Source organism: Gopherus evgoodei, chromosome 16 (assembly GCF_007399415.2).
Source record: "Gopherus evgoodei ecotype Sinaloan lineage chromosome 16, rGopEvg1_v1.p, whole genome shotgun sequence".
NCBI classification, from domain to species: domain Eukaryota; kingdom Metazoa; phylum Chordata; order Testudines; family Testudinidae; genus Gopherus; species Gopherus evgoodei.
In genome coordinates this window covers 16,271,821-16,294,353 of record NC_044337.1, presented here as the reverse complement: position 1 = coordinate 16,294,353, position 22,533 = coordinate 16,271,821, and the positions used below count along the sequence as shown (strand labels likewise).

The following is a 22,533-nucleotide window of genomic DNA, read 5'->3' as shown; positions in this document are numbered from 1 at the left end:
AGGGGAATTTTTAAGTTCTTCCCCTCCCCTCTTTCTCTGAGTGTTTAAAAAATGCCTTTTTTTTTTTTTTTAGGCTTAAACATTTTTTTAAAAAGTTATAATTCACCCTTGTTTCAATGTTTAAAGTAATAAAACCACTGAAATTCAGAATTAAATTAACTTTGTATTCAGCTGGCAGTAGGAAAGCGCAGGACACTTCCCCCTCAACTCTTCATGATCTTAGACTGTTATATTTCAGATGAAAGCACTGATCCCTTCTGGCCAGCGCTGCACTGTTTCATGGTGATTCTGGATCAGCTCGGGTCTAAAGTGTGGGGTCAGCTCATCGATCCAGTCCAGGCCTTTCAAACCATTATCAACAATGTCAGCTACAACAATGAAATAACAAATATACGGAATAGTTCAAGGAGGTGAGTTCAAGTTTTAAAAATATAGCTTTGGTAGCTTCTAGCCCTGACCTCAATGCTAAAATAGATGTTGGGAAAATGGCCAGGAGCAAAATAAAATAAGTGCAGCATTACCAACCCTAAGTGATCAACAATCATGATGCAGTCCCTCCCCCCATCATAAAATTGATTAAAACTTGGGAGTTTTTACAAAATAATAAATGCTGTGTTCTTTTTATTTGCATTCTGTTTTTTTAACCTTTTGGTTTCATGTTTTCAAGATTTTCCCTGCAGCCATGAGAGCTAGAAACTTTGTTTTTAAAGTAATGCTGAGATTTGCATATAATCACATGACTTGAGCTGCAGCTTTCATAAAAACACCCAGATATCCTGAGGGTTGGCAAGGCCATAAATGAGACATTACAACTACAGCTTTTAATTGTGTTTTCAGTTAACTTTTAACTTACTGGCAAATCGTATATACAGTCTTCTGAATATTTGTCGACATCAAGAAAATCTCATCAAGGGTCTTCCCATGTTTTATTCCTTTTTTGGATATAATCCTTCCACTAGAGATGGTAAAACAAGACACATAATTATGTTTAAAAACATAACATATGTCAGACTTCTTAGGGGAAGTGTTTCAAAGCAGATAGGCATCAAATGCCTTCTGGAAGCTTTTGGAATTCCCAAATTTACAACTGAAATTTAACATCGTGTTTAAGACCCATCTTTTAAGAGTAACCATATATTAGACATTCAAAATAAGCAACCAGCAGACTAGCGAAGTCTGTCATTCAATGGAGAAGTAATCTGTTAGGAAACAGCTATCCGGTTGTGGAAATGGATTCTCTGTGCAGAGAAATTTAGAAAGCATAATTGGGCTCCACCTGTTAAACAGTCTTCTTTACGGTACACAGTTGTTTTAAGAGGGTACTAACAGGTCCTTCAGCCCCAGATTTATGCTTTGTAAACCTTTTTCTCTGAATTACAAAACCTTAAATTAAACCTTTCCATAAAAACATTCTTCAAGTGGCAATTGGGTGGGGGATGTAGGACTTAAACATTCTTCTGGGGTGGTCTGTAGGCCACATTGCCACATTATCCTATTGAAAGAAAACTAGTCAGTGGAAACTTAATCAGTCTTTTGTCATTATCCCTAATGAATGAAGTGAAAAAGTAAATGGCATAAATAGGTAAATTTGATTATTAAAACTGAGAATTTTTAAGCATCGAAGCAGCTGTTAGTAATACTAAGGGCAATCATTTCAAAAAAGATCTTGTTCAGTTAAACAAGGTGTTTATGCAAATACTTATTACGTTATATTTCATATATGTTAAATCCTCAACTCGTTAGTCAAGTCTGTCACTTAGTAGTAAGATCTCTATGAAGCCGGTACCTTTCTTTTATGCAATTTCTTTAAAGCACCTACTTGGGTTGCCAGCCCTCCAGGATTGTTCTGGAATTTCCAGGAATTAAAGATTAATCTTTAATTAAAGATTGTCATTGTGATGAAACTTCCAGGAATATGTCCAAGCAAAATTGGCAACCCTATCTACCACACTTGTGGGCACCATAAAATAATAGAACTTGAACAAACTTACACATTCTCACATACTATATTAATGTTTTCACACACATTTTATCACTTGCATCAGTTAGTAGTAAAATGTGGCATCTGAAACTGTGAAATCTTTTCTGACTCTTATTTCACTTAGTTCATGAATTATTTGCATGTCTTGAATCAACTTGTATTTCTTTTCTTTAGGACTAAATCTGAACCAGAGTCAAACTATGAGGATGAAATGGTTACTTGCAGCCAGATTGTGTATAATTACAATACAGAAAAGCCCAAAAAGGTAAATAATAAAAAAAAAGCTTTGTATTTTCTCTACCAGTTTTCTGATTCATTTATTAAAGCACACTCAACTTAAATCATACTTACAGTGTTCTTGAGTAGGTTTCTTTTCAGATAAATTATTTTTATCTATTTGTAATTTGTGTGTATTTGTGCGCACTGGATAAAAGTTTGTCTCTAGTCACATTCACTGTTTACCCTGTATAGACAGTCATTTTTCTTCCTGTTAGTGTGGATCTTTCGTGGAGCAATGGTGGAAGCAGTGGTGGAGAGAGAAACATTTTATAAAATAGGCATGTGTTGTGGTAAAACAAAAATTGGCAGGGGAACTAGGAGACAGGTGTTTGTACCTGAAAATACTTTTAACCCATTTTTAAGTTTCCTAGATTTTTATATGACAGTGTCCCTTTTATATCCTTTTTGTCGGTTTATGGATATTTTTAAACTACTGTGCTAAATATGTAATATTGAAGTGACATGCCATTAAGCATTTGATCTACTGAATACTTTGGACCCATAAATAACTTACTTTTTTTAACTATTTCTGTTTATAAGAAACACACTTGCCTCATAACTCTCAACTTTTGTCTCTTAAGCAAACATGTTATGTCTATCTGATGATATCAAAATAGTGCAGAGTCTCTAAACATTTAAAATAAAATACATTTGAACCATTCACATGGAAATTCATGCTACATACTGTGACTGGTGCTTTGTTTTTTTTTGAATGACTAGGTGAACTGTTTTCAGTATTTTAATCTCATGGTTTATTCTTTGGGACTAGGAGAAGTTCCTTGTGTATGGTAGAGTTTGGTCTTGTTTAGACTGTAGAGGTAAAATGGTTAGTAACTTATTTCTAGGATGCAACTGAACTGCTGTATCAAATCACTGCCCATAAATAATAAGCAAGCACTATTTGTAGGGGTCTAAGCTAAAAGAAACTTTTGACTGAGAATATTGTTTAGTAAGTCAAAGCAATCCAAATGAATGATAAGAGCGATAATGAATAGTCGATTTGTCTTTTTCTATTTCAGGATACTGGATGGAAGACAGCCATTTGTCCAGATTATTGCCCCAACATGTATGAAGATATGCAGTCATTGGCTAATGTGCTTCAGTCTGATATTGGCCAAGATATGCGTGTCCATAATAGCACATTTCTGTGGTTTATTCCTTTTGTTCAGTCCCTAATGGACCTCAAGGACTTGGGCGTGGCTTATATAGTAGAGGTCATTCACCATCTGTGCTCAGAAATCAAAGGCTTTCTTAGTGAAAGAGTCCAGCAATGTGACAAAGTTTCTGAATTTTTCATCCTGATCCTGGTGTCAGTTATTGAACTACACAGAAATAAGAAGTGCCTGCATTTGCTGTGGATTAGCTCTCAGGAATGGGTGGAAGCAGTAGTGAAATGTGCTAACCTTCCAACCATAGCATTTATGCGCTGCTCTGAAAAAACACCTGGAAACTGTCCTAAAGTTACACCAGCAATATCTTCACAGGCTTCTAACTCTGTACAGCATGCTTGCGTGCAGTTGATACGCAGCCTTCTTCGAGAAGGCTACCAGCTAGGGCAACAAACTGTTTGCAAGCAGTTTCTAGATAAGCTCAATCTGCTTTTGCGGGGAAACTTACCTCTGGGTTGGCAGCTGAAGAACCGGGAAACTCAGGAATTGCAAATGTGTTTAAAGCAGGTAATAAGGAGTATAAAGGACAGATCATCAAATGCTTCCATACCTGTGGAAAATAGCGTGATCTGTACAAATTTGCCCACCATTCCTATAAAGCAAGAGAAAGGGACAGCCAGTGACAGGTGTCAGATGAATATACATCACAGGGATAACCTCAGTCCCCCCTTTTCTTTAGCATCTGGGAGCGATGAGGCTTGTCAAGAGAGATCTTCCCCTGAAAGAAGAGGCATTGGGGAAGAGGTGTACAGGGAAGTGTCTTTTAACAATAGAAGATTATGTGTAACGGCAGAATGCCTTTTGACAGATATTAAAAAAGAACCTCATGATAGATCATTTCAGGAATGTGAACATCCTGATAGCTCTGGAGCAACAAAATTACACAAGAATGCGCATAAAAATGGAAACAACAACCAAGTGCAGGGGAACCAAAATAAGAATAACTCCTTTCTTAAACAGTGCTTCAACACAAGTCCTCAAGTCTCGGATTTCAAAAGTCATGCTATATTGGAAAGAGACGAAACAGAAGTGAGGATGCCAGAGTATCCGAGTGCTCAGTTTTGTTCCAGTTCTCATGAAGACACTCACAGCTCAATTGGAAAAGATGGAAGTGGCTCCTCTAATTCCTGTTCAAAGTTTAAGACGGATCCTAATAAAATCACAAATTTGAAAACCCAGGTACAGAATGCTGATTGGACCACAAAACTACTACAGTTAATGAAGCAATCTGCTTCAAATTCAGAAGTAGACCAACAACGGTCTCACTCTGAGTCTCTTTATACAAGTAAAGATGGCAGCAGAGATCAGGAAGTGAATATTTTGAGTGAAGGTGAAACCTCAGTTAACTTTAATACTTCAAATGGTTCTGAAAATAAGCAGGAGAACAGTATGAACAGTACTTTTCAAATCAAGCTGCTCTCTCTTAAGCAGGAATCAAATGATACCAAGGCAGATTATTCAAATTCCTTTAAAAAAGAGGCTGGTTTGAAAGAAAGTGAAAGTAGTGATGAAGACGACAATATTCCACTTGCTACGTTTAAACATTATTTAAAGAAAAAGAGACCCCTTTCAAGAAGATCGAGTTCTTTGCCAAAGCCTTTACTGAATAAAGACCTTAACACAGAGATACCAGATCAAGGGCAGTCTAATTCTGGCAGTTTATGCCCAAAGACAGGTGACCTCAAAGATAAAAAAGTGAGCATGCGATGTACAGATGAAACTTCAACATATTTTAACATTCCATCTAGTTCTGAAAATAAAGGGGAGATACCTGGGGATGCTCCTCTAATCAGTCCGCTCTTGATTAAGCACGAGTCAACTGACAGACTGTTAGATTTTTCAAGATATTTTAAAGGAGAAGGCGATGCAGAGGAAAAAAGAAATAGTGAAGATAATGGAGCAATTGCATGCGATTTGGTAAAAATGAAATCTGGAGCTAGCCCCTTAACAGACTCTCAGATTGATAGAGACCTTGATAAATTATCCTTAGCTGCTTATGCCAAAGGTGTCCATTTTCCTGTTGATTCAAGCCAAGAACACTCAATACATCTGTGTGACATTAAAAGGAAAGTAAAAGGTGCTGTTAGATCATCCACAAAGGGCCAAAGTAATGAGTCCTCTTCTGATACAGATTGTCCTAACAATGAAGTCATTGTCATTTCAGATTCCTCTTCTGATGAGGAAAAAAAGTTGGCTATTAAGAAACCAGTAAAAAAAGAAGTCTGTGTATGTCCAGATAAACAGCCTTTAACATCTGGCTATGTTTCTGATAGTGCAAACAAAAAAGAGCAGTTGAAGACTCAAAGCTCCCCGGTGCCATGTGAGGAACATAATTCTCAGTTTTTTGAGTTTGAAACTGAAGATGATGTCTTTTCAGTCTGGCAAGATTCTCAGATAAATGATGAGGAAGTGAATCGGGCACAGGAACAAGACTCTAACTTGACATCAACAAGCAACTGTACTTCAGATAGTTTTGAGTTGGCAGATCGTATAAATGACTGGGGTTATGATACAGATTACATCAGTGATGATATCATTGAAAAAGCAGAAAAGATTGTTGAAAGGCAGATAGATTCTCTTTCTTATAAGAAAGTTAGTAAAACTGGCACAAAATCTGAGGCACCTTTTCAAGAGCCTGCTATCAAGGGAAATGCAGCTGCTCAGTCTGAGAATTTTACTCACCCAGATGCTGTTGCTAAAGACCATGCCAAAAACACAGGCTTGATGGAACCCAGAGCATCTACATCTAGTGTATCATTAGCTTCAAAGTTGACTATTAGAAAAAGCACTTTAAGCCCAGCGAAAAGTTTAGCAAAATCCAAGATGGTAAGAACTGCCCTTAGAAGTCCCAGAAAAATGAGTCTTAAAACTGTACAAAACAAAAAACTTCCTCAAACTAGTTCTAGAAATACTGAGCCTTGCAGGTCAACCCCTGCTGTAGTTCCTCCAAAGAAAGTTCGCCAATGTCCTGAACCAACTTCAACTGTGGTAAAACTTGGCCTAAAAAAGGCCCCCCGCAAAGCATTTGAGTTTTCCCAGCGATCCTTAGATAGTCTGGCTGAATTGCGCAGCTATGGGAAAGCTGCTGGAGCAGTTCAGACTGCACGGAAACAAAAGACTAAATTAATTGCTCCACAGAATCTAGTTATAAAACATAATAGAAAAATGTTAGCCTGCCAAGATCTTCAGTTTTTAAGGCAGATTAGACCCACACAAGTGGGGAGAGGGAAAAATCAGATAGGAAGTTCGGAGGGCAGAAGCAAAAAAATAACTAAAAAGTCTAATCCAAAGCATCCTATACAACAGCCTGTGGCTTCTGACCCAGTATCTGCTGCAGGAACTAGTGAAAAACAAAAAGAGCAGAAAGCTGAGCAGATATGCTATCCCTCAAGCAAGGATGGAAAAAAAGTGAGAAAAAGCTTCTCATCTGAGAGGGAGGAAGTCCAAACCCCACACATGGATAAAACGGTTCCACATGGTTCCAAGGAATCTAACATGAAAATAGAAGAAAACAATATGGCAGATCCTGCATTACAGATCGAATCATGTTTTTCCTCATCTTTAACTGGAGACTACAAAAATGAACCTGCAGAGAGAGACTATGTTGTCCCTCTGGTTTCCCCATCTACACCTCACTTTGAGGGAGCAACTTTGAAAGAGAGCAAACCTAAATTAAAAGAAAACAGTGATGAAGATGATTTATTTTTAACTCAGTCAGATCCTGTGGATATGGAAATGTGTTCACAGATGGAAAATATTGGAGATATTATAATGTCTAGTGAAAAAGAATCACTAGACACGGAAGTTGATGCTGCTGAAAGTCTGCTGCAGAATGAGCCCTTAGGTATTGTGAAGTGTAAGTACAAAGATTGTACAGAACAGGTGGAAAAGACAGGGGAGTACTGTAGTAAGCATTCTGCCACCAGTGCTTCAGATCATCTCTTTATCAAGCCAGGTTTACCACCTCCTAAGCCTGAAAAACCTTCCACTGCTAAAAATTTCAGCTCAAATAGCTCTTCACGGAGTGCCAACCTCACCAAGGATTTTGAAAATATTTCAAAGCATTCATTGTCATCAAAAGCCAAGTCAAAAGTAGTAAAATCCAGTGTCTCCAAGGCAGGGAATCCAAAAGCTGTATCAGCAGAGAACCAGATATTCAAGACCCCAAGTTTCAGCAGGAGTCTTCAGTCCCAGAGTTCCAGCAATGTTCTCCGGCCCCAGAACATGCAGACAAACAGTACTTCACATTTTCCCAATAGGTCTGCCTCAGGGGCTCATTCAGGGCAAGAAAGAAGTCTCCCTTCCTGTCCACAAGCAAATGCTCTTGTCACTCAACAGCGTGATCATAGTATTTTTGTTACAGAGGTCCTGAAATGGAACTATGAAATGTTTGTCAGCTTCAGCCAGTTTGGACTTCCATATAATCTTCTTCAATCAGTTATGGTCTCTGTTCCTGTCAAATTTCATGGATACAATGACTATTTTAATACATTTTTCCCCTTGATGATGCTAAATGCCTTTGAAACAGTAAGTAACTTACCTGCTTTTTTTATGAAACTGTTACCACTTTAAGTTTCTGTTTTCATCAAGCACAGAAGATTTTAGGAAGAGCTAAAAAGTCCTAGCTACCTGCTTATCTTAACTTAAGAAAATGTTATTGTACCTTGATTTTAAAAAAATAAATCTTAATGATATTTGTACATCTCTGGAAAGGACAGGGTTAGAGGTTAAAATGTTAGAGTAACTTAATGCTCAAAAAAATGACGGTTCCTGAGCACTGTTGCCATGCCCTCTCCACTCCCATCCACCACAACTGAGCTCTTTCAGTGCACTTTAAAAAGGCCACCTGCAAAGGGAAAAATTGGGTTTATGCTCCTTTTTCTTCTTGGTGTATAAAGAAGGCCTAAAAGGGAAAATCTCAATGTCTTTTTACAGTAAAGTCAGGTCTTGGCTATTTTGTTTTCCAAAATATATTAAGAATGAATAGATCTGTCAGGCTTCTGACATCAAGAAACTTTGCAAAAGAGATCCAGTTGATATGGGAAATGATCTTATTTCAGACTCCTTAAAACGTTAACCTCAGTGGAACACGAACACGTGCTGGAAAAGTATTCTGCTAAAGATACAGTATCCCTGCCTCATCAATTAAGAAAGAGCTGTGTGTAAGCTTGAAAACATCTCTTTCACCAACAAAACCTAGTCCAATAAAAATTATGACCTCATTCACCTTGTCCCTTCAATTAGAGTATGAGAGTGCTTTCAAGCCTCACCTCTGCATCCTCCAAAAAGTCCTCCAGCAGAAACAGGGCAGATAAGACTTGCCATTCCTGATATTTCGAAGGTAAAAAAAAAAACAAAAAAAACCCAGAAAAACTATTTTTGGAGTGGACTAGTAAGAAAAACCCTTTCAGGCTTCTTTCTTTATTGTTTGCACAAATATTAAATGTTGTTCCATTTTGAAGGTCACTTTATATCTTGACCTGCAACAGTATCATCTGTTTCACTTCATTTCTGCCAGTTCACTTCAGTACTGGTGCTCTTTGCTAGTCATGAAAAATCATGGTGTAATTTTAGAACGTGTAATTTAGCCTTATGAAAAACATATAACTTCCACTTTTGTTACATGCAGGTTGCACAGGAATGGATAGAAAACCAGAAAACAAGAGAGAAAAATAGTTATCATTTGCACTTACAAAATTTCTGTGCTGACTTGAATCGAGCAGATTTCACAGGTGAGTATTTATGAAAACACTCAGTTTTCTGGGGAAATAGGCAAAAATACAATGAATTGAATTAATGAATTAAAACTGAGTGGTAGAAATAGGTGCAGGAGATACAAAAATCTGAGTGCTTAAATTTATGTTGTGGTTACAGGTCAAGCCTGAGGCCTAGTTACAAATACAGTGATGAGCTTGGTATAAATGCATAGACAGAAAGGTACCTTATTGCCAATCTAGAGAAAACATTGTGCCAGTCCGATAGGGCACAACTATTACCCCTAACTGTGTAGGAGCAGATTGCATGTGACATCCAGAATGCCCAAATGTATAAGACTTTTCCATTGTTTATTTGAAAAAGGTACAAAATGTGTGTTGATGAAAAGTACCCCTTGCAAGGAATTCATGCTTCAAAATTGCTCACTATGCCAAGCTGTTTTTTAAATATTTTAATATATCAGATCTGACCCATTTAGAAATGTTTGATGACAAATTTCCTGGACAAGGAGATGGGAATGAAGTAGCTTTTTGGCTTATTTTGGTTTCATGTATCTGATCTGAGTTCAAGACTGGCAACCGGGAACTCTTGAGTTATAATCCTGCTTCTTGTATGGATTCCTTGAGCCGTGGGCAGGTCACACACTGTAAAGTCTGCATTTCTGTAACTTGTAACCATTTTAAAACTTAGATGCATATTTCAGAAGTGCCTGCAATAAATGAATAATGCAGTGGTTACCCAAATACGGCTGGCTGTGGCCATTTTAATTTTTACATTGTTCCCGGTAGCATGCATTCGGGAAAGTGATTTGGCAAAACAGCTTCATCCAAAGGAGGATGACTTGGTATTTTTGGTGGTGCCTGAAAAACAAAACACCTTTGCAGAAGAAAGCGAGATGGAGAGCCATCTAGTGTATCATGTTGGTTTTGTGACCCGCTTCTCCCGTGCATCACTCCGTGAAACGAGTAAGTAAAAGTCGTAGAGAGCAGTTATAGTATTAGTCCACTAACACAGGAGCTGATTCTTTTTGCATGATGACACCATATCCTTTTATTCCCTCTACAGTCATATTTCTCTAAATCCATTCTAATTGGTACATTTTTAACTTATTTTGTTTGTATTTATTATTTCGTTTCCAGTGCTTGTCTCCAATGGCTAGCTTAGTAAGAGTTTCTGCAACAAATCTGTCATCTAATCATCTGAATATAGAATTGAGAACCCCTTTAATCTCCAAACAATGTGACTTGTAAAGATTATAACAGTGCCACTATTAGTATTTGATCAGACCTTTCATATTTGTAGTTCCAAAATTAAAATGTTACCTTTATTTGGGCCTGTCCCTTAATTTAGACTTTCCAGAGTGTTATTAAATCAAGAATTAACAATTCATCTATAATCAATAACCAATTAATTACAAATAATAAAAAAATGATTGTTTAGTGAGAGGGGTTCTCTTGAGTCCGGGTTAGTTTAATAATAACAAACCTTGGGTAAGTCAGCTTGATTGGATTTATTAATACTTAGTAAATACAGCACATACACTGAGAGAAATAGTTACTAACAGCGGTGGCAGACCTTTCTCTATATTTCCCTGACAGCGTGCATTCAGTCTGCAGATAGTCTCTACTTCCTCCTGATTTCTAAGGGCAATTAGTTTTACTCTTATCGTGTATCATTCTGGTCCTTATGTATTTCCTCTTTTTGGTACTAACTTTTTATCTTGGCTATTTCCAAGGTTCCCCATAACATTGCAACTTTTGAACTGTCTCCACATCTGTTGGCTAGTCATTTTTTATGCCCTTTTTTTAGACATTTATTTATTTTGTGTCTTTCAGGTAGTACATTGATAAAATACCTCCGACAACCATTTTCAAAATATTCTAAGGGTTACTGCTCAGTAAAATTCCACTCTGTAAAGTTAGCTTCATCTTCCCTGTGAAACATCATGGGAGCCTTGCTCTCAGGCAAGCCTCAAAATCTTTCTTGGTCTAGCTGAAGTGTCGTCCAAACCTTTTACGGGTACCATCTTTTTCTATTTTAAAAAATTTATGGAGACCCCAGGAATCAAATCCTTACTCAGCAAAAGTGGGCCATATAATTAAGTGGTGATTTCCCTATCTCTTTTGAAACCCTGTTTATGGTTTTTATATTCCCCCTGTGTTGCTTCTACCCTGATTAAAAATAAGATTCCCTTTCTAACACCCAACACTGTTTCTTAGTTGCCTGAAAAAGTTTCTGATTAGTTATGTTATACACTTATTTCCCACGCAAGTTGAATGTACTTCTGTTACAGCACTTACTCCTGGGAAGTGCTAATCCTCGTGTGCCTCCCGTGTAGCTGACCTAGACATTGTTTCTTGGACCTAGTTGTAAGACTCTTCAGTGTGTCGGGTGGTAAACTAGAAGTGGAGATCTGCTGTAATGGGTGTATAACACTTTATATAAAAGTTGGTGTAGCAGGACGCACACTTGCCGGTGAAGTGCCTCCTGCTGGTCGTCCGGGAATTAGCCCATCCTTCTCAGGAGCACCCTCCTCTGGCCGATTTCTCAACCTCTGTTACCTACCCTGTTGTATCCACCACCTCTGGCCCGGTGTCCCTTCCAGACCCTGGTGCCCCTTACCTTGGGGTGCTGCCCCACAGCAGTGCCTCTACACTCTGGTTCTCCCCTCCCAGGGGAACCCCATCCCCCTATACCCACCTTGCCTCAGTGGCTACTGCTAGTCGTCATCTGACCCCTTCTATCAGGGGCAAACTGGAGTCTGAAATGGTCACTCATCCCTGGCAAGGTGGTTGGACCTGCTGCCTTTTTTTGGCCTGGCTGCCTCCCTGCAGCCCTAGTACCTCCTCAGGCTTTTGCTGCAAGGCCTCAGCCTGGGAGGTTGCCACGCCATAGCTCCCCAGCTAAGCCTGCCCTTTCGCAGTACTGCTCTGTCCAAGGTACCCCTGCTTGCTCTCCTAGGCAGCCTGGTCCTCTCTGCTCCCCAGCTGGATAGAGAGTCTCTGTCACTCTCCCAGCCTGCCCTTTTATCAGGGCCAGCTGTCCCCTAATGGGTGCAACCACACCTGTGGGTGACTACTCAACCAGACTCCCCTGGCTGCTTTTAACCTCTTTCTGACTGGAGCGGGGTGACCGCCCCACTACAGTTGGTTAAAGTCTTGGTATTCTGTCCAAGTTAAGATTAATGGTGGATAAGTGCTGTGTGTACTCTTTGGGCCCTGTCCTGTAAGATGCTGAGCTTCCTAACAGTTTCAGCTGGAAGATGTTCAACATCTCCCAGAATCCAGCTGCAATGCACTAAGATGTGTTGGAGTGAAGAGTTGCAGGAGTAAATTGGTGTTTGAAAAGAAGTGTAACCATCAAACTTGAAACGTTAATGTGAGAAGAATAAAATGTCTGGTTGCTTTACCATGATGCTCTTTCTTTTAACAGGGCAAAATGAGCAGCATATTGTCTGTCACCTTTCCGTCCAAACTCGAGGCAATTTGTCATACTACATAAACCAGCCAGTGAAATGTGTAGTGATCAGCTCTCTAGTGACTACACAACGAAGGTTCAGAGGTCTGCTACTGTTGAGCAGGAGTCCGCTAGCTAAACCCATCATAAATCCAAGTTACGCTGACTTCTGTCCCAGGGATTTGAATGTAACTTCCGAGAGCACTGTAAGTCCTGTAATTAAGTAGTAAATGGTGGTGAGGGCTGGCAAGTGAGCATTTTCTTATCTTATTTTACCAATTTTGCTAAATTATTAGAAAAGCCATCCCAGTACTTAGGTGCTCACTGAATGTAGTATTGAGCAGGTAATCCGGGTTCAAAAGCATCTTTGAGTCTCAAACTGGATGCCAACTTGTGGGAGTTGAACTGTGTGTCTGTAGAAGAGACTGAACATATGTTCAGATGCCTCTTTTTTGTTTTGATTTATGGCACTGTATTGATATCTGTTTTAATCAAGATGCAGTCCCCTGCTTGCTGTTTGGTGGAGAAATATCTGCTTAGGAGTTGAGGGGGTGGTGGTAAAAGGTAAAACCAAAGGAAGGCATGGGAGACCTAAAATCCTCTCAGTAGCAGCCTTCAGGTCAGGTGTGCTGTGCAGAGAGAAAACTGTCAGAAGTGTGTGCACTCTGTAAGCTCTCCAGACTGAGGGCATGACAAGAAACAAACAGAAAGCACAGAAACTTTTATTGATGACTTCAGTTAATAGAACATTCCTTTTTTCCCTGTAGACTTCCTACATGAGAGACTACAATGCAGATCAGAAGAAGGCTATTGAAACTGCTTATGCTATGGTGAAGGAGCATCCAAGACTTCCCAGAATCTGCCTGATCCATGGGCCACCTGGGACAGGGAAATCAAAAACTATTGTTGGACTCCTGTATCGTATTCTGACAGAGGTAGGTGAATATGGTTACATATTCCATCAGGCATTCCACCTTTGCTCACCCAAGAGAAGCAGTGAAGTGAAGTAGTTGATGATATGAACTAAATGTAATTATTCATAAAGTATTTATCATAGTAACTACTAGGGAATATAACTCATTCACTTTTATTTGTTTGGTACTGAATAAGAGGCTGTGAATTTCATTGTATACTAACTGTGACTCCGGTATTGAAACACCGCACACGTTGTGGACAATAAATGTATTAATTCCATCAATGCTTGAAAAACAAAATGCATAATACTACTTTGCCTAGCTGTTGCCTAGTAAGCAAGGTAAGAAACCTGAGTCATCTATCACACTTAAATTAAAAATCTTAATCTTTTTTTGACCACTTCTAATACAGAAGACTGGAACTTGAAACATCACATCTGTTAAGTTGTCATGTTAACCCCCTATACATTAACCAAATGTATCTCCATTAAATAGAATGAATGCTTATACAGGTACTTTCCAGTTCAAGCAGAAGTCATTGCTACTCACTGTTAAGCTTGGGTGATTCCCTGAGAGAGGTCCCAGTAAAGCAGCCTTCCAGATTAAGCATAACCTGTTTGCTAGGAGTGTACTGTCTAACGTTTGAAATTAAACATCTGGACTAGACTGGTGGTTTTGATGTCTTGTTTATTAACCTGCAGAGGTCTGGGAATGAGAATCAAACTCAAAACTTGAATGCCAAGATCAAGCGAAACCGTGTTCTGGTTTGTGCACCATCCAATGCTGCTGTTGATGAGCTCATGAAAAAGATAATCCTGGAATTCAAAGAAAAATGTCAAGACAGAAGAAATCCTTTGGGTAAGGAAGTTTTATTTCTATATATAAAATGGGTAACATTGAAGGAGAAAAAGGAACTATTTAACCAGGATGCAATCGCTTCATATCATCACTTATTCATAAAGCATGTGTACAGTTACAGTGCCATACAGATAAGAGTAAGATATGTTCTCCCCACAGAAGAACATAATCTGTATGACCTCGCACTCCCTATTGATTGCTTTCATATGTTTCTCTAAAATGTGCATGGTATACCTTGTTTGTCAGTTACTATATTACTTTAATAGCAAGCTCTTACAAATTTGCAGTTTGAAATCACTATCGTTGACCCTTTTCCTCCTTTTGTGTTAAAGTATTAATACACTTCTTTCTCAATATGGCTCAAAGGCTTGGATGGAAGACTTCCATCTTTATACTGAAATTATTGGAATTTCCAGCTCTTACAAGCTTAAGTTGCCATTAAAGGTCAGGGTAAAATGCTTTTGCAATATATTCTGGAATCAGTTCACTTTGTGGTTCTATTTTCTCACTGTTTGTGCTTATGTGAAACAAGCAATGTCTAAGCAAAGGGAGGGATTGCTCTGTTTTTGGTGGGTCAGTGTTAGAAGCAGTGAATTACTAGTGAGGGATATTCCCCACTATCAGGGCGAAATACTGCTGTCAGAACTGCAGTCACTGGTTTTTAAACATGACTTCACTGAAGCTCTCAAGGATCCTTCCATATAGCTGATGTTAACTCCATAGTCATGTGCCTGCATGTCTGACCGTGTTCTCGTAGAAATATTGTAGATAATGAAGTCTAGCATAACTAGCTCCTATCTTGAATCTATAATCTGAAACTGTGGTTTATATACAGGAAATTGTGGAGATGTAAACTTAGTACGACTAGGTCCAGAAAAGTCAATAAGCATTGATGTCCTGAGATTCAGCCTGGACAGCCAAGTTAGCCACAGAATGAGTAAGTAACATGCAAAAAAGACGACTTCAGTTTCCTTTATAAGAATATGGTCTTGAGGCCGGTTATGCTATGTGCTCAGTTCCACTGAACACAAAGGAGAAGCGTTGCGAAGGCGAGTATTTATAGAACAGCCTATATTATGCCACAGTGCTTTTATAAGGAACTTGTTTTCTCTAAGGGCCTAAAAAGGGGGACACTGTCAATATGAATTTGGCCTAAAACTTAAATTTTTGTATTTTTTTTTTTAAAGTAAACAGCTTTTTATAAGGCCAATAGGTTTTTCCCACAAATAAAAATCTACTGAGGATATTTGTATTTAAACAAACCCTTCTATAGCATTTGAAATCTAGACACTGCGGCATTTAAAAACCTGACTAATACATAGAAAGGATATTGACTTCATTGATTTTTTGTTGTCCAAGGTGAGAAATGCAGGAAGTAAAAGGAGTAGAAATAATGACAAGTAAACTGAGTGCCAGTCCAGTCATTCTTAATAATCTAAGGTGGTGCTAATGACAGTTTTTAAAAATAAAATGGGTCTAACATTTAAATTTCTCCTTTAATTTCCTCCTTATTTTATTTTCATAGACCGGGGACAACCTGGCCGTGACCAGGACATTCACAAGAAAAAGGAAACCCTGGATCGCCAGCTGGACAGTCTCTCTCGGCAGCGTGCCGTGGATAGATGTGATAAGAGGCAGAAGGTAGTTTAATTTTGTTTTGTAGTTGTTTTTTTTTCCATACATCTTCATTTCAGTGGAGGCTTAATCCACAAGAGTTCTCCTTTCTAAACCTAATATACCTTTCTCAATTGTGATGGGAAACAACGTTTTCTTTCATCCCTCCAACCACATGGCACTTGTTGACCAATACTGTTAAAATAAGCCAGGAACTAATAGCCTTCCACCACAGAGGCATTTGTTGCTGTCATTAAGCAATTAAGTTCTAGCTAAGGTAATATACAGACCTGGAACTCTCTGCAGCAGTTTGCAGGATTCTTCATTTATTTAGTGGTCAGCTAGAAAGAACAGTCCTTTCTAGCTAACTGTAATTGGCACTTTCATGGATTCATTTTCATGTGTGTTTTAAAGCTTAGATTTTTTTTTTTATCTTTAACCCTGGAATTGGATACATATCAAGCAGTGTTGTTATGCTAAACAATCAGTTCCACCTTTTATTTAGCTGTGACACTGGTTAACTTTCCCAGACTTGAAGAAGAACTGTGTGTAAGCTCGGAATCTTGTGTCTCTCACCAACAGAAACTGGTCCAATAAAAGATATTACCTCACCCACCTGGTCTCCTTACATATCAAGCAGTCAGACAAGAAACATTTTTGTGACTGTTTGTTACACTTTACTTCACTTATAAGTCTCCCATCAATTTTTGCTTTAAACTCTTGGCATACCTGCATGTTGCAGCTACTTTTTAGTAAATTACAATGCTTACCTCCTTGGAGACAAGCCAATGTACTGTGTTTAGGAATCTAAATATCTTACGTTGTAGACAGCTCACAATTGTGTATCTTTTCTAAGAAACTGTGGTTTGCGTATACAGGTACACTTAGATATTAAAAGGCTGTAAGTTGAACGTTTAGATGTATAGAAAACCTTGAGGCCATAGGAGAACAAAGGAAATGTGCATTGTTAATTACTCTTGATATTCCAGTTCATATTTTTCTTTCAGAGTCAAAAGTTAGATGAGGAAATTGCCCGACTTTCAAAGGAGCGACAGCAACTCACTTCTCAACTGAGGAAGGTAGGAATCATTCCTCAGGGCAACGCTTTAAAACAAGCTTAGTTAATTTGTATAGACACATCATCTTTTACAAAAGAGATGGTTCTTGATTTTGAGGTTGCTGGGAGGATTTAAAAGTAACTTGACTGAAAATCCAGGTACATTCTGCTAGCAGGATTTTATAAAGAAACAGATGGGAAATGTGTTAAAAATATATCATTAGTTTAGGGTGAATTTGAAATAATGAACAATCTACCCAGTTGAGCATTGTTGGGAGCAACAGACTATAGGGGAGACATCTATTATATATGAACTCTTTCCCTCAGGACTCCTTCCCTTCACCACCCTGCTCCTAAACATCTGGTTGAAATACACTTAATTTTTTTTAAGCAAGTCAGCACACAGGAATTGGGGGAATTACTTGGTTTATGGAGAATGATGGGGCTATGTAAAGTAATTTGATATGCTCCTAGAGGTGGAAACACACTCTGATGTGGAGCTTTTTTACAAAAAGCAGAAAATAGGGCCAAACTACAGGCAGCTATCCAAGGCATCATGAAAGCTTGATCTGTAACAGATATCGGCTGTCTGTGACTCCCTACTTTGTCCTAAGGGAATTAGGGAATGTGTTGATGACGAACTAATTTTACTAGAACAATTATAAAGTCTGGATTGTATACATACAGACATAAAAGTACATTTCTGATGAAGTTTACATCCTATATAGCAATGTCTTGTAAACTACATAGAGATATTGTTGTGTTTGGGAGTTAGTGAGAGTAAAGCCTTAGTCAGGCAGATTTAAAATATTTGTTTCATGTTCAGTTTCTTTTGGTATGAGCTAATATTCCTTCAAAGGAGCTGACTTCAGCGTAACCATATGTTTAGCTGTTTGAATTGGCCAAACTGGTGGATGCTGTTATCACAAGTCGAAACAGATGATGAAGAAAAGTTTAACTCTGTCTAAAAGAAGCACGATATTAAGAGTCCTGCTCTTGTACTCAAAGGTCGGAGGGCGCCCTCAGGAAGTGCAGGCTAGCATCATCTTGGAGTCCCACATCATCTGTTGCACATTGAGCACAAGCGGAGGCTTTCTGCTGGAGTCTGCTTTTCGCCGGCAAGGACTTGACCCTTTCAGCTGTGTCATTGTGGATGAGGTCAGCAAACCTTATTAGTAACTATAATCAGTTTAGTATTGATGGCAACAGCTGCAGCATATTTCGAAAGATGGAGAAACATCCATTATAAGCTAACATTTTTTTTTGTTGCAGTCTTTCCTCAACACTGTTTTGTGGCTTCTGATAATAAGCTCTCCTCAGTGCCAGAACGAGACCATAATCCCCAAACTACCTTCTCTTCTGCTTACATCAGAAGGATGATAAGGCTACACACGCTGTTCTCAGCCAGTGGCCTGAGGCCTTTGTAAATAGGTCTTTTTTGTCCTAGTTATAAATAGCAACCATCTGAGTCCATGTTCTACCACTTAGCAACGTCTGGGAGATCCCAGACCCGTGAAGGGCGAGAACAGTGTCAAAGTTTATTACTTCTATCATGTAGCTGTTATTCAGGTGGGAGATTAATTTGAAGTAATCTAAACCATTGGCTTTCAAACTATGGGGTGTGCCGCTGTGTGGGGGCACAAGGACCTGACTGGTTCTGAGTTTTGTCTTGTTTCTTCAAAATATTCCTCTCGCTAGCTGAGTCTCCTGGTTCACCTGCTGCCGTGAGATTCTAAGAACAAGTAGGAGGGGAGGACTAACAGAGTGTGGCCCCTCCCTTTGTAGGAGATTTGGGGGAGGGGGTGTGGAGCATTCCATCTCACTCACCTCTCTGGAGGCTGAAGTGCACATGCCCCTTGGGAAGTAATTCCTGCCTGCACAGGCCCATGCACGTGTGCTTGGGGTTGCACCAGAGCCAAAGGAGCCTGTAGCCTGTGAGTGATTTGGGGAGTCCCAGGGTGGAGACCTGGCTTCCTGCATATCTCAGGAAGGGGATGCTCATGGGCTGGGGAGCAGCAAGTTGCCCTGGCCAGGATGGCTTCCCAGACTACAGACATCCGCAGAAATACTGTTCCTTAGAAAGAGAGGGGTGCACATGGGACATGAATCTCTGAAGGTGAGCACAGCAAAAAATAAAAATAAAAAAGAAGTGTTGGAAACTTTCCAGATTGATGGGTTATAAATGTATCTATTTTAGAGAGCATGTAATTTCATATTGAGAGCAATTTATTTTGGTTTTCTTCACTCAGATTTCTTAGGCAAAGCAATTTTCCTTTTTTTTTTTTTTTGCTTTGAAAAATGAATGTGTCTGAGTTGGGTTATTCTGGATGCATTACAGGAAATGTAACTCTTATGTTTCCTCTTTTTGGCTTACAACTCCTACCTCATTTATTCCTGCTTGTGTATATGAAAGGCAGGACAATCATGTGAGGTTGAAACTCTAATTCCACTGACTCATCGCTGTAGTAAACTTGTCCTTGTTGGAGATCCCAAGCAGCTCCCTCCTACTGTAATATCTATGGTAAGCAGATTTTATTTGTACCTTTGTTAATGGAGTTGTATCATGAAAATAGTGCAAGGACAACAACGTCGAGTAGCACAGACTGTATAACAGTATGTAATCAAGGCTAGATGGGACAATTTGAGCATATAAAATATAAGGGGGAAAAGGATGGCACTAGTCTGGGATTCAGGGGATCAGGTTCAATGCCCTGCTGTGCCACAGACTTCCTGTGTGATGCTGGTCAAGTAAGTCACTTAGAGTATGTTTTCACTGCAGCTGGGAGTGAACCTCCTGGCACAGGTAGACAGACTCACCCTAGCGGGGCTCACGCTAGCTTGCTAAAAATAGCAGTGTGGACATTTTGGCTTGGGCTCTATATTCCTATTTGTATGAGCCAAGAAAGGCGAAACATTAAATGTAATTCATACAGCACATGGCTTTCTTTACACCTGAAACTGCATGTTGGAAAAATTTTCTTATTGGATAGATTTGAAAAAAATGAGATTATATTTCTTATTAAAGATCCACTAACTATAAAGCTGCTGACTGATTAATGCCAGTAAAATTCTGCTGAAATGAAGTTGCAGACTTACTGACCAATATAAACTGTGAAAACTAAAATACAAATATCTGTCACACTGTCAAACTCAATGTCTCGTTGGAGAGTTAAAGGTGTGAAAACAAATGTACAAACCTGCAAATTTAAGCCCATATTGGATTTCTTATGGTGAAGTTTAAGATGCACCTAACTCCCCAAACGCCAATCCTGTGTCTTGCCTCTGGCAGAAAGCTCAGGAGTATGGCTATGATCAGTCTATGATGGCTCGCCTGCACAAACACCTGGAGGAACAGATGCAGCAGAGTGTTATAGGGAAGTTGCCAGTTGTGCAGCTGACTATACAATATAGAATGCATCCTGACATCTGCCTCTTCCCATCCAATTACATTTATGGAAGGACTTTAAAGACTGACAGGTGGGTTGCACTCTGTTCGTTTTGTTAGTAAGGGGTATTCCAGCAAAAACTAAACAGCACTTAGTTATTTCCACACAAATCTGTCAGTGTACTCCTTTGCCCCTAGGATTTCTTTCCGAAAGACGGAAACAGATGTTTGCATAACTGGTATGGAAACTGCCATACCCTTCTTCCAGCTGTTGTCTTGGGATCATGAATTAACTAGATCATAATCTCAAAGACTGGTATAATTTTCTATCACCAAGAGCTCAGTTTCTTGCTTTGGTATACATTGATGGCATAAGGAATTATGGAATCTAGAAGAGAAGCTGAAAGTCTCTTGCATTTTTTTACCTTTACTAGATAAGGGATGTATCAATTCTCAGAACTCTTGATGGTTGCAATGGTGATAATTACAATTATTTACAGAGCAACAGAAGAGAACAGATGTTCTTCAGATTGGCTATTCCAGCCATATCTGGTCTTTGATGTAGCAGATGGCCACGAAAAACGGGATAATGAGTAAGTTCTTCATTCTCCTCTCCACCAAAATCTAAATCTTCTGGTATAATTAGCTGCAGAATAATTTTTCACGCGTGGAACGTAGCCAAAGCTCCGTTCTGAACTAAAGATCTGATGTTGACATTCAGCAGAGGGAGAACATTGTTGCTCAGGGCACGAGTTTGGCATTTCTCTGATGTAAATATATTATCTTGCCTTTATAAAGGGCTTGGGTGTAAGTGATTGTATATCTGAGGAGAGTCAGGGCTATCCTTCCTGATGTAGTTATCTTGTAATGAACCAGAGACCCTGTGAACAGCCTGTTTGCTACCTGGAATGAGTAACTTTGTCAGGTTTTTTTTTCCTTCTAACTCTTTTCATGTCCAGTTTGGGACCCACTTTCCTTTCTGTGGGTGCAGGGTAGTCTTTCACAAGTCTTTTAAATGTAGTGTTGTTGTTGTTAATCAAGGTCACCTGCTCTTTCTCCTTCCCTCTGCTAGTCTCTAGGGCTTTCCATGGCTGTCCAAGGTCAATCGATGTTACCTTTGAATGGCTCCAGTTGCTCCCGCTTAGTTTGCGGGGGAGTTCCAAATGGTTCTCTGATTAATTATCCTAGCTGCGCTCAACCCAGACCTTTAGACTTCTCCACATAAAGTTTGCTGGAACTTAGCTTTTCCACCGTGGTTTGTGCTGAATCTGTCTGAGTATGGTTCAAAGCACTATTGTCACAATTACTTCGTTCCAGACAGAGAGTGGTAGTGTCAGACTGTCAGATGGCTCTGCTACATTGGTCAAGGAAACAACATTAAAAGAGAAATCCCAACCCACTTTCAGTTTAAAGTCCTTCTGACTTCTAAATAAAAAAGCACAAAATGCATGTAGCACTGATCGTTTGGATTTAACTCTGTGTCTTGCCCCTCATGCTTTCTTCATTCCAGTATTCAGCCTGGTATGTCAACTGTTTTGTATCATTCTCGGAGAACAAACTCAGAACTGGTAGGTAAGGTCCCATGTGAAGAAAATCTATGGGGAAAAGAATTCAGGAGAGCTGGCAGTTTCTCAGGGAGACAATATTGAAGACACAATGACTGACTATCTCAGTGTGAAGGGAAGATAGGACGAATAGTATGGCTTCATCAGGAGCTCTTTAATGACTTGAACATCAAAAAGGAACCTTACAAAAAGTGGAAATGTTCACTAATTGCACGGAGGAAGTACAAAAGAATAGCACAAACATATAGGAACAAAATCAGAAAGGCTAAGGCACAGAATAAGTTACACCTAGCAAGGGACATAAAAGGCAATAAGTTCTTCAACTACTTTAGGAGGAAGAGAAAGATGAAGAAAAGTATAGGTCCTCTACTTACCGGGGAAGGAGAGCTCATAATGATGACATCAGGAAAGCTGAGATGTTTAATGTCTGTTTTACATCAATCATCAGTAAAAGGGTAAATGGCAACCCAATACTCAAGACAAGTACTATTAACATCAAGGAGGGAAGGAATGCTACCAAAAATAGGGAAAACAGGTTAA

General features: G+C 39.2%; 1 protein-coding gene across 8 annotated transcripts in view; it reads left to right on the top strand.

Moving 5' to 3' along the window:
- The window catches only part of SETX (senataxin), a 60,312-nt gene that overhangs the window by 14,693 nt on the left and 23,086 nt on the right, over positions 1–22,533 (top strand). For 6 of the 8 annotated variants that reach the window (XM_030535750.1, XM_030535751.1, XM_030535746.1 and 3 more), the window contains exons 7-21: positions 239–410; positions 2,156–2,246; positions 3,280–7,956; positions 9,059–9,161; positions 9,933–10,109; positions 12,577–12,806; positions 13,368–13,535; positions 14,216–14,372; positions 15,208–15,309; positions 15,898–16,013; positions 16,994–17,065; positions 18,052–18,201; positions 19,457–19,564; positions 20,333–20,520; positions 20,929–21,021. In XM_030535750.1, the coding sequence (XP_030391610.1) occupies positions 239–410; positions 2,156–2,246; positions 3,280–7,956; positions 9,059–9,161; positions 9,933–10,109; positions 12,577–12,806; positions 13,368–13,535; positions 14,216–14,372; positions 15,208–15,309; positions 15,898–16,013; positions 16,994–17,065; positions 18,052–18,201; positions 19,457–19,564; positions 20,333–20,520; positions 20,929–21,021 (6,604 nt within the window). The other 2 variants (XM_030535752.1, XM_030535753.1) reach the window with 2 other exon arrangements.